Source organism: Bombina bombina, chromosome 2 (assembly GCF_027579735.1).
Source record: "Bombina bombina isolate aBomBom1 chromosome 2, aBomBom1.pri, whole genome shotgun sequence".
NCBI classification, from domain to species: domain Eukaryota; kingdom Metazoa; phylum Chordata; class Amphibia; order Anura; family Bombinatoridae; genus Bombina; species Bombina bombina.
The window spans coordinates 794,037,415-794,050,008 of record NC_069500.1 but is presented as its reverse complement, the minus strand read 5'-3'; the positions used below and the strand labels follow the sequence as shown (position 1 = coordinate 794,050,008).

The window sequence follows — 12,594 nt, the reverse complement described above, 5'->3', positions numbered from 1 at the left end:
GTGTTGCTCTCTATGTAGTAAATTTTAAAAATGTGTGTTAAAGGAACATTGTAGAGCAAAATGTACATGCTCTAGAGATTGTTAAATACAATGTACGACTGCTGTTGCCAATTGGCTCATGGACCATACCTGCTCACAGGAAGGGGTTTAAAACACACAGCAAAGCAGGGTCACTAGTGTTAAAATGACAAGCTATAAATAAAATAGAGCATCTTATTTTTCCACTATGATGGCCCTTTAATACTTCAAACCTTCTCATTCTACTAACTTGTCTACTGATAATCCTCTAAATATTTGTACTCCCCTTTGTTTTGGAATACATTTTGAAGAGCAAATACTCACAAGTATTTACATCTGGCTCCATTTCTAAAAAGTATGATGTCAGTAGATTTAAAGTTTCGTTGAAATCAAACATCTTGCATGATCCTTTACAACACATAACTAAACTTTAAGCAGCTCTAACGATTAATCTCTATTACATAAAGCTAAGCTGGCAGCTATTTAATCATAGTGTGGCAATCAAATCCTTTGCCAGCACTGATCAAATGCTTTCCCATATGAATACAGACTCAATGAATATTTTGTATAGCTCTTTTTAAAGACCCTTCACCAACAAACGGTGCTTGCTATAACCACCATAGTTCTGCACCTGAAACATCTGTATGGCTATGCAGTATAAGCATAAACCTACTCAATGAAGGTCTACAAAAAATACCCCAGAGCTCGTACAATTTTAATTGTAGCTCAGAAAGGTGCACACGTATCCATTTTATTTCTACAACCATCCCACTAAAAAGAGAATTTTACAATTGAATAAGCTTTTTTTCACACCTGAAACTAAAGACACATACATAGTAAAATGCGCGTGCTATGATATCTCAGTTCAGAGCTTTATAAACTGTCAGACACATAAGCAAACCAGAATTTCATACACCCTGGGTCATCAATGACAGTTACATACGCAGGGTGGGAGCATTCTCAAGCACATATAAATGATACATATGCGATAGATTATAAAGACCACAATACACACACGTATACAAAACACTTATATGTGCCTCTCCCGGCTCGGTCCCTGTCTCACATATCTCCACGGGAGATTCTACCACCAGTTGCTGCCATTTTCAGCCCATCTCACCTATTGTAGATATAAAGGTAGAGTTGAAGGCATCCTCTGAGAACCTAAATAATACGCTGGTCTTCCCGACCCCAGAGTCCCCGATAAGAAGCAGTTTGAACAAATAATCGTAAGTCTTCGCCATATTAAAAAAGTACTATACAGGAAATACCAGCGCGTAGAAGCAATTTGCTGACACCCTTGTCAATCTATGAAAAAGTGCCTGCTGACTGGTAGCTGGCGATCTGACGTCATGTAGTGGCCGCCCATCTCTGGGGACCCCCCGCGGCCGATCCCAGCGTAAAGTTTATCTGGGTAAGCGGCTGAGTCAAACTGAGAGCTACAAGCTGATTGGACAAATAAACGTCAGGAGCAAAAGCCTGTCATTGGTTGCTGTCGTGGCAGGGTTGAAGTCTCAGCGTCACAGGCAGGGCTGCTTTAGTTTTAAAGATGCATTTCCGAACTAACTAATCTAATGCAGCAACTGACTCTGAGCAAGGAGGAGCAGGTTTAACTTGTCTGCTGTTACCCGCAACGTACATGTGAATAGAATCAGGTGTCTCAATAAAATACACATTACACGTTTACAAGTGATTGTGTGTTCATAGTTTTTTTTAATAGTTTTTATTAGGGTAAACAAACAAAACAAAAAAACTGAAACCCAATACAATATGAAAAATAAACCTGAGTAGATATTGTATTGTCATTTATCTCCCTGTAGTTTTGTGTTTTCTTCTTCCAGGATAGATAGTTCCTGGAAGTAATGGTAAATTTAAAAGAATCAGCAGATGCCTGATATAAGACAGGCTGATTAGTCCAAATGTACCTCTTATATATTGCAGTTATGTACAAGTTCAAAATACAAACATTAGTAAGCATTATGTTAATTAGCTAGTCATAGAAAATAAACCGGAGAGGGGGTGTATAAGAAATGGTTCCCCCATGGCTAGCAGTTTCCCATCTCCTCCTGCACCTCGGCTGCATCCGGAGCTCCGCCCCTCACTGCAGCTACTCCCACTCTCCTGCCTCCTCATGAATATTCATATCCCTTCTATAAAGCAGTCTCAGTTCGCGTGCGTAAGAAACAGACCCGTCTCTGGGCTATCTCTAAACTGCTTCCTTTGCTGCTCCTATGCAGCTTTTCACACTCTCGGATAGGTTATTCCTTTATTACCCATTCCCTAGTTTTGCATAACCAACACAGTTATATAAATACACTTTTTACCTCTGTATCTAGGCCTCTGCAAACTGCCCCCTTATTTCAGACATCCATTTTAGCCAATCATAGCTGGCACACTGGAACTCCATGTGTGTGAGCACAATGTTATCTATATGAAACACATGAACTAACACCCTCTAGTGGTGAAAAACTGTCAAAATGCCCTGAGAGAAGAGGCAGCCTTCAAGGGCTTAGAAATTAGCATATGAACCTCCTAGGTATAGCTTTCAACTAAGAATACCAAGAAAACAAAGCAAAATTGGTGAAAAAAGTAAATTGGAAAATTAATTTGAAATTACATTCTCTATCTGAATCATGAAAGTTTATTTTGGACTAGGCTGTCCCTTTAAAGCAAAATGATTGACTGTGAGCTTTGTTAAAAAACACATCACATTTACTGCTGCACATGTTTACTCAAGTACATGAAGAAACAGTTTGTAATATTCATGAAATAAAGATTAATAACAATAAGGATAATAGTTCTATAACATTTGTTGCATTCTCTGTATATTCTTTGTTAAAAAAACAGTACTGAGAGCTAGCTGAGCACATTTGTTGACTAAATGACAAAGGCATATATTTGTAAAGCTGCCTAATGAACAAAGATTTTCCAATTTACTTAATTTATCACATTAGTTTCATTTTCTGTATATCCTTTGATTAAAAAAAGTAATACACTACCGGGAGCTAGCTGAGCACATTTGCTGAGTCAATGACAAAGGCATATATTTGTAAAGCTGCCTAATGAACAAACATTTTCCAATTTACTTCTGTTATCACATTTGTTTCATTCTCTGCGTATCCTTTGATGAAAAAAAACTTATACACCACTGGGAGCTAGCTGAGCACATTTGTTGACTAAATGACAAAGGCATATATTTGTAAAGCTGCCTAATAAACAAAGTCTTTCTAATTTACTTTTTATCACATTTGTCTAATACTAATAAGAAGTAATACACTACTGGGATGAGTCAATGATATCTGCCCCAGTCTTGAAAGAAAATACACAGACCTTCATTTCAGCTGTCCCACTGCTAAGCAAACAGCCTGATTTTAAAGTATATCTGCCCCAGTTTTGAAAGATAATGGATGCAGATGGAGCCACCTGGATGAAGATGTTTCACCGCTGGGATGAAGATCTTTCGCCGGACTTCAGGAATGGTGAGTACCGATTTTGGGGTGTTAGGTTTTTTTTTTTGGGTGTTGTTTTTTTAGATTAGGGCTTTTTATTTTTAATAGGCTGTAAAAGAGCTAAATGCCCATTTAAAGGGCTTTTAGGGGCTATGCCCATACAAATGCCCTTTTCGGGCAATGGGTAGATAAGGTTTTTTTTAGTTAGGTTTTTTTTTTATTTTGGGGAGGTGGGGGTTTGTAATGTTAGGGGCTATTTGTTTTAATTTTTTTGGCAAAATAGCTGTTAACTTTAGGGCAATGCCCTACAAAAGGCCCTTTTAAGAACTATTGGTAGTTTATTATAGATTATGGTTTATTGGGGGGGGTATTTTTTTTTTTTTTTAATGGGGTATTAGAATAGGAGTAATTTTTATTATTTTGGATAATTTCATTTGTTATTTTTTGTAATGGTAGTTTTTTTATTTTTGGTAACTTTAGTGTTTATTATTTTCTGTAATTGTAATTTTAATTATTTTGTAATGTTAGGTTTTATTAGTAATTTTAGTATTTTTTTTTTTTTTTTTAAATACGTAATGTTAGTTTTTTTTTGGTTTAAGCTTAGGTTTTATTTTTATTTCACAGGTAAGTTTGTATTTATTTTTAAATAGGTAGTTAGTTAATTATTGTAACTTTACTTTAGGTCTATTTTAATTATGTTAAAGTTAGGGGGTGTTAGGTTTAGGGGTTAATAGTTAAATTTAACTAGTTGCAATGTGGGGGGATGGCGGTTTAGGGGTTAATAGTTTTATTTAGCTAGTTGGGATGTGGGGGGATGCCGGTTTAGGGGTTAATATTTTTATTTAGGAAGTCGTGATGTGGGGGGATGGCGGTTTAAGGGTTAATAGGTTTATTTAGTGTTGGCGATGTGGGAGGAAGGCGGTTTAGAGGTTAATAGGATTTTATTTAGTGTTGGCAAATTGGGGGCGGCGGTTTAGAGGTAAATAGGTTTAGTTAGTGTTGGTGATGTGGGAGGAACGGCGGTTTAAAGGTTAATGGGATTTTATTTAGTGTTGGCGATATGGGGGGCAGCAGTTTAGAGGTTAATAGGTTTAGTTAGTGTTGGCGATGTGATGTGACTGCGTTTTAGAGGTTAATAGGTTTATTTAGTGTTGGCGATGTGAGGGGACCGCGGTTTAGAGGTTAATAGCTTTATTTAGTGATGGCATTTTAGAGGTTAATAGCTTTATGTAGTGTTTAATTTAGTGTTGGCGACGTGGGGGGGCAGCGGTTTAAATGAACAATGAAAAATTCTGAATATGAATAAAGAATGGATCCGAAAATTCGGAAACTGATTTATTAGTTTTCGGGATTTTATTTATGGTGCCGATTCGGAAATTCAGATTCATCCGAATCTCCGAATCGGCCAAAATTCGTCCAAAAATGAAATTCGGCCGAAACGAATGGCACATGTCTATAAAGAATAAATAAAACATATTCTGCTATGTGCAGAACATAAGATTATGAAAGATGCAATATTATCTTCTTATGTTACGCTTTTAAATAACCGCAATCGTGTTTGTGCTAGGTATTTTTTCAACTTTTTCGGCTCCATTGAAGTCTATAGGGGAATGCGATTTTCCATTCGCAACTTCTCAAAATCCATTTTTTACCGTGACGTTCCAAACATGAGAGAGCAAATTTTTTAATAATACGAGTGTGAATCTCTGAGCGCAAAAAATTACTTCTATCAGTTTTAATGCTTGAACGTGAGTGCAAACTACTGCTCCACTCGTAATCTAGCCCATAGATGATATTTGTAGGGTTGTCAGTAGAGGGACACACCAACAATGATTGAACACCCCCATGGTTGCCTGTAACACAAATGATTGAAAATGCACAGTGTAACTACTTTTTTAGCCATATATTTCTAATGCATAAAGGCCTAGAAGGCCCTTTACAATTAGCTGACAGGGGTCTTTAAAGGGACAGTCAACACCAGAATTGTTGTTGTTTTAAAAGATAGATATTCCCTTAATTACCCATTCCCCGGTTTTGTATAACTAACACAGTTATAATAATACAAGTTTTACCTCTGTAATTACCTTTTATCTATGCTTCTGCAGACTGCCCCCTTATTTCAGTTCTTTTGACAGACATCCATTTTAGCCAATCAGTGCTCACTCCTCGGTAAATTCACGTGCATGAGCTCAATGTTATCTATATGAAACACATGAACTAACGCCCTCTAGTGGTCAAAATGCATTCAGCTTAGAGGCGGCTTTCAAGGTCTAAGAAATTAACATATGAACCTCCTAGGTTTAGCTTTCAACTAAGAATACCAAGAGAACAAAGCAAAATTGGTGATAAAAGTAAATTGGAAAGTTGTTTAAAATTACATGCCCTATTTGAATCATGAAAGTTTTTTTTTTACTTGACTGTCCCTTTAAGTGTCCAGTAATTTTTGTACAGATTTTACTGGACAGCCTGCTAAAATACTGGACTGTCTGTTTGAATACTGGATACCTGGCAACCCTAACAATAGGCATCACAAGTAACTTAGGATTGTTCATGTATGGTGTTTAATATTTTAATTTTGCATATTTTTGTGTTCTATATTATAGCCTATATCTCTGACATTGTGTTAAAAAAAAGAAAAAGAGAAATCATTTAAGGGGAATTATTGACTCCATCCTTATTCTATTTGTGTAGATCCCATGTAGCCAAGGTTGGTAATAAATCTATACTGAATAAAAGGACACCATTGGGAGATTAGGGAGCTTTATGTGGCTATGGAATATTATAAATACTTGACAGAATACATATTTTATCTTGATGTGATATAATGATGCTATTGTCATATTTTTATAAAAGGGAAGCCTTTCCTATAGTGTATCCTCTACCTCTTACATCTGCTTTGGTCTTATGAAGAGAGGCAAGGAGCTCAAGACTCTCCCTCTGCAGCGCTAGGATCTTCTTCTCGTTGGCATCAATACGGTTGCGCAGGCCCTGGAGATCCTTGCTGGAAAACCTAGGGTGGCTGCCTTATAACCGACCACAGATGGACCATCAGGTCATTAGCCTACATAAAGTGGATGATTCTCAAGTCAACCAGTCAGAACAGTGGCGTCACTAGGGTTGGTGTCACCCGGTGCGGTAAGTTATGGTGTCACCCCCCCACCCCCCAGAAAGCAGACACACACAAACACAAAAACACAGGCACACACACATACAAACACTCAGACACACACTTAAAAAAACACTCAGATGCACACACAAACACTCGGAAACACACTTAGACACACACACAAAAACACTCACACACAAAAACACTCAGACACACACACAAAACCACTCACACACAAAAACACTCAGACACACACACAAAAACCACTCAGGCACACACACAAACACTTAGACATACACAAAAAACACTCAGACACACAAAAACACTCAGGCACACACACAGAAACACTCAGGCACACACACACACAAAAACACTCAGACACACACACAAAAACTCAGACACACACACACATACAAAATATGTAAACTGCACTGCATTAATTATAAAGCTCATGCCTAGAGCTGCTCTCTGGCCCAGCAGAGCATCAAATGAAAGATAAACAGTGCATAAATCACTAAAGAAAAGGTTTAGGTGCGCAAACCATGACAATTCTGCTCTCTGACTCTGTTCCAAGTCTGTCAGTGCACAGCCCCGGGCTGCTTGCCTACCGATTCTTATGGCCAATCACCTCTGCACTCTGCCCACCCCCAGACCCCCGCCCGCCCTCCCCTTCTACCTCTTCAGTGTGCACTTAGTGTATCGTAACCGTACCGGTCTGGTAGGCATCATACGTGGCTCCTTCACTTTAGAGACAGTGTCAGACAGTTATGCGGTCAGGTGCCAGGCATCCCCCTCATGATTTCCCGGTTCCCGTTTAGAGAGACAGCACAGCAGTGAGTGACTCCACTGCTCCACACGTCACTGAGCAGTGAGCACAGATAGGCAGGCAGGTTTAGGCTAGCAGCACAACTTCGCAAGCCCCACGGCACGCCCACAACATTCATAATGAAATTGGGCAGGGGAGGAGCAAAGTACAAACAAGCAAAAGCAGCCTGGAAAACTATTTGTGGAAATTGCAGCGCTGGCTCAAGGGGCAAAAAAATTAAGTGTGTCTACATTTTCCCCAGTCCCACTAATGTTCACAAATGTTGGCCCCTCTAATAAAAAAATCTATGCATTTCTACATTGTATTTCTTTGAATTTCAATAAAATAAAAAAAATAAAAAAAATTTTTTTTGGTGGTGTCACTCCCTGGAGGGTGTCACCCGGGTGCGGCCTGCACCCCCCTAGTGACACCACTGCCTGTGACTGGTGGTGGTGGCGGCATGCCTGTTTGTATCCTCGTGACAGGAGGTTCTGTGGAGGAGTCAAATGATGAGAGGGATTAGTACAGTAGATATATGTCCATGTGGGCATACAATGTACATTGATACATGCTAGGGCCTATACTGATTCTCATGTCAAACTCTATAAAATGCATGTGCACATTATGATTTGTGCTATGAGGGATTTTAATATGCGCAGTGTATGTGTTTCATACAATAGTTATGTGTACATGTCAATGATGGAAAAAATGTGTTCTTTAAGTGACACTATGGTCACACAATTTACTTTATCCTGATGTAGGCACAGAACCTGCTTTCTTGAGCTAAAAGTATTGTGATGGCTATAGTGTCCATTTACTGAAAACTCTACATGTGGCTTGTGGTCTGTGTTACTCTGAGACATGTTAGTATTGCACTATTCCACCTCATATCATGAATTGCATTGTGTTAAGTAGCATTAATGTCAAATATAATTGTAGATGTTTTTGTTAGTAGGCCAAATACCATGCTCCTCATTGTGTACATGAATGTGTGATATTAAAGGATGTTATATCTCAAATACATATAATACTGGTGTGTGGGATGTTACTCACCAGCATGATGTGCTGTGGTTGCAGCCCCTGAGTCACGAGTCCTTGGAAGTCCACGGACTGCTGTGATACTCAGGGACCTGCGTATCATCTCCTGCCAGGTGTTATATTCTATGTCCAGGGATGGACCACCGCCTGTTCCCCTCTGGTGCATAGCTTCCTGCCCCATATTTTCTTTCACCCGCCTATTGCAGTCATTCCACCACTTTTTAAGGCCCTCAACAGTCCTCTTCTGCGGGGCCACACTGTTGACGGCATCCTCTACCGCCAACCATGCCATTTTTCGCCTTTTGGCACTGCCTTTGCCCTTCTCTAGCCCAAAGAGGGCACTGTAATTGTCCATGATGGCCTGGACTAGGGCAACATTTTCATCAAATGAGAAGTTGGGACATCTCAGCCTCTCATCCTCCATGGACACCTGGCTTGCTCCCTGTGATGTCCCTGGTGTGGGTTCCTCCCTATCCTCTCCCTCCTCCCCCCTTCTGTCCCCATGTGCACCCTCTGTCCCTCTCCTAGATGTGCCTGGTCTCTGGGGCTCTCGGGCATCTCCCCTCCCATCATCCCTTCTAGCTCTCCCCACTCCACTTACTCCCTGACGGGGACCCCGCTGCTCCTCCTGTCCGCTACAATACTCCTCTCCCTGCCACTCCTCTCCCCTCCTCCCCTCCGCCCTACCTCTCCCTACCATCCTCACACTACACACACTCACACTCACTCCCAGTTCAATCACACACAATCACAACCAAACACTCAGCCTATCACACTGTAAAATTCAAATAAAATGTGTGAGGTGTTAGAAAAAAAAAAGTGTGGTGTATTTGTATATGTATGTATGCAAAATGTGTGCAATATGTAAAAATATGTGTAAGTGTACAAGCTTAATCAAACAACAATGCGACCTAACTAACTCCTCTGTTTGCGCCTCTCTCTCTACTCTCACTAATCCTCCACTCCAGTGTAGTATGCTGTAGGTCAACGAACCATCCAAACACACTGAAGAAAATGGCGGCTGCACATTTTTACTAACTCCTCTGTTTGCGCCTCTCTCTCTACTCTCACTAATCCTCCACTCCAGTGTAGTATGCTGTAGGTCAACGAACCATCCAAACACACTGAAGAAAATGGCGGCTACACATTTTTACGAGTGTTAACTTTCCGTGGACAAAATACTGGCGTAAGTTACTTGCGACGACTAAAATGTGTATTTGCGCACATTTCGGAAGATCGCCAGTTTGTCCTACTTACGCCAGTTTAGCATCTAACGGTGCAGTATATGTAATACTCTGATGTGCAAGGTGAAATTACGAACACAGTCCAAGTGGTACAGCACAAAGATAGGTAGGTGGTGCAGGCTGTAGGGGTACCACACAAAACCCCTAAACTTGTAAGATAGTCCAAAGAAGGCAGCAGCACTCACCAATTTATGCAAGAGATTCCATCTTTATTGGAATATTCAAAGAATACAAGACAACGTTTCGGACCTCTAGTCCTTAGTCATGTCAATACATAAATGCAGGTAACACACCTTAATATAGGGATGGGGGTTAAGAAACCACACCTACTAATTAACTTTTTAACTGTGAATACACAAACATTTCTACAGTGTAACCTGGCTTGAAAGAGGATGCGCCATCTAGTGACAAGCATACAAAAGTGCATATATATATTAAAAATATCTATTAAACATTGTTGCAAAATAACAACATTGCAGAATATTAGATACAGAAACGAATCTTATACAGTTTAAAGAAAAACAGATAGGTCATATTCTTTATTCATTCCAATAGGAAACAGTTTCCAATTTGTTAATCCAAAATACCTCTCTCTGTTTTAAAAAAAAATCTCTATTTCCTCCCCTTCTTGGTATACTAATGTGGTCAATGATTTGAAATCTAAGTTGACATATACTATGGCCTGCCTAAATAAAGTGTTCTGCTACTGGATTTTTTATTTTACTATTCCTAAAGTCAGACCTATGTTCACATATTCTCTCGCGGACCATCCTAGTGGTCTCTCCGATATAGCTCCGCCCACATAGGCATTTAATCATGTAAATGGCAAAAGTAGTATTGCATGTAAATAAACCCCTAATGTTATATTTTTTTGCCAGTGCATGGATGGTAAAAGAATTTACCTTTTACCATACTGTTACAGCTCGCACAGCCTAAGCATGGGTAGCACCCCATATTTTTTTCTGAGATGTAACTCTGTACTATAGTTTTTGAAGTACCTATATCAGCCTTAATCAACCTATCTCTAAGGTTCTTACTTCTCTTATAGGCCGGCATAAAAACTGACTGAAATTCAGTCACATGGGGATTACATTTACTCAGGATGTGCTAGTGCCTCCTAAGAATAGAATTAATATTATTACTTAATGCATTAAATTTTGTAACAAAAACAACACGATCCTGCTTTAACTTCATCTTAACTTTAGGTTTTGATGTCTCAAGCAAACTGTTGCGTGACACTGCTGCCACTTCTTCAATCTCTTTGTTAACTAATTCTGTGGGATAACCCCTCACTTTAAACTTATCACCCATCTGGTTCAATCTCTGTCTAACCAGTTTGTCATCTGATAGAATTCTCCTCACTCTAAGGAGTTGACTACGATGTAATGACCTCTTAAGCGATTCAGGGTGAAAGCTATCAAAATGAAGCAGGCTATTTTTATCTGTAGACTTAGTATAAAGATCTGTTCCAAAATTATTGCCTAATTTGTAAACTTTAGTGTCCAGAAACTCGAAACTTTCCTCGCTGTGTTTTAATGAAAATTTAATATGTGTAGTTGCACTGTTTAACTGATTGACAAAATCCCATAGGGATCCAATGTCGCCCAACCACACACCAAATATATCATCTATGTAGCGCCACCAGGTGGCGCCACATAGAATGAAGAGATCGTTCTCAAATACGAATCTCTCCTCAAAGATGTTCATAAATATATTTGCGTATGTTGGGGCGACATTGGACCCCATGGCCGTACCCTGTCTTTGAATATAAAATTCATCTTGAAATAAAAAGTAGTTACACCTAAGCACAATTTCAAGAAGTTCCAGAACAAAATCTATTTGACAGCTATTAAACGTGATGAATTGCTGCAAAACCTTTTTTACTGCTCCTATGCCAGATGCATGTGTTATGGAGGTGTATAGGCTTGATACATCTAGGGTGTATAGAATAATTTTCTCAGTGGCAATATTTAAATCATTCATTTTAACCAGAAAATTGCTTGTATCTTTAATATAAGAGCTAGATAGTTCTACAAAAGGTCTTAAAATATGATCAAGATAAATTGAAATATTAGAACATACAGAATTCATACTAGAGATAATAGGATGACCCGGAGGGGCCTGTAGATTTTTATGAACCTTAGGTAAGGTATATAATACAGGTGTTTGTGCATATTCACGAGATAGGAACATAATTTCCATTTTACCAATGATACCATTTTTAAAGGCATACAAAACCTTATTATTAATTTCCTTTTCAATGTTAAAAATAGGATTATATGGTAAACATTGGTAAACCTCGTTATCAGATAATTGGGACTTGATCTCTTTCACATAATAATCTTTGTCAAGAAGAACTGTTGCTCCACCCTTGTCTTCAGATTTTAAAACGACATTTTTATTTGTTTGTAAAGATTTTAGAGCTCTTATAGACCCATTATCTAAATGACACCTATTATGACCATACGAATCTACATGTTTTTTTGTCTTTATCTTTTTTTGTACTTTATGCTGTAGATTTTTAACATCATCTAATACCAATTTTGAAAAAATATCAATACTATGATCATAATTTGATGGCATATATTTACTTTTAACCTTAAGACCCAGATTTTTAAGATGTAACTCAATCGAATTTACTGCACAATTATCAGGTTTATCAATATAGCAATCATTAGAAAACATAGATCTCAATTTAAGTGATCTGAAAAATTTAAATAGATCTTTCTCTATCTCAAAAAAAATCACATTTAGAAAAAGGGCAAAAGGAAAGTCCACGTTGTAACAGTGACGATTCAGTCTCTGTAATCTGTACCTGTGATAAATTTAAAACTAGTGATTCACCCTTGCTCCCCGTCTGTTCCGGTTGCTCCTGCGTGGTGCTGCGCCTGTGTCTCCGACCCCCACGTCTGACCTTGTGTCTGTCTCTGAGTC

The 12,594-nt window shown here is 38.8% G+C and overlaps 1 protein-coding gene across 1 annotated transcript in view; it reads right to left on the bottom strand.

Moving 5' to 3' along the window:
* Positions 1–1,372, bottom strand: part of RAB8A (RAB8A, member RAS oncogene family) — a 173,888-nt gene extending 172,516 nt beyond the window's left edge. The window contains exon 1 of the mRNA XM_053702980.1: positions 1,139–1,372. Within this exon, the coding sequence (XP_053558955.1) occupies positions 1,139–1,262 (124 nt within the window). The 5' untranslated portion in view covers positions 1,263–1,372. The remainder of the gene's footprint in view (positions 1–1,138) is intronic.
* Between the last annotated feature and the right edge of the window lie 11,222 nt (positions 1,373–12,594).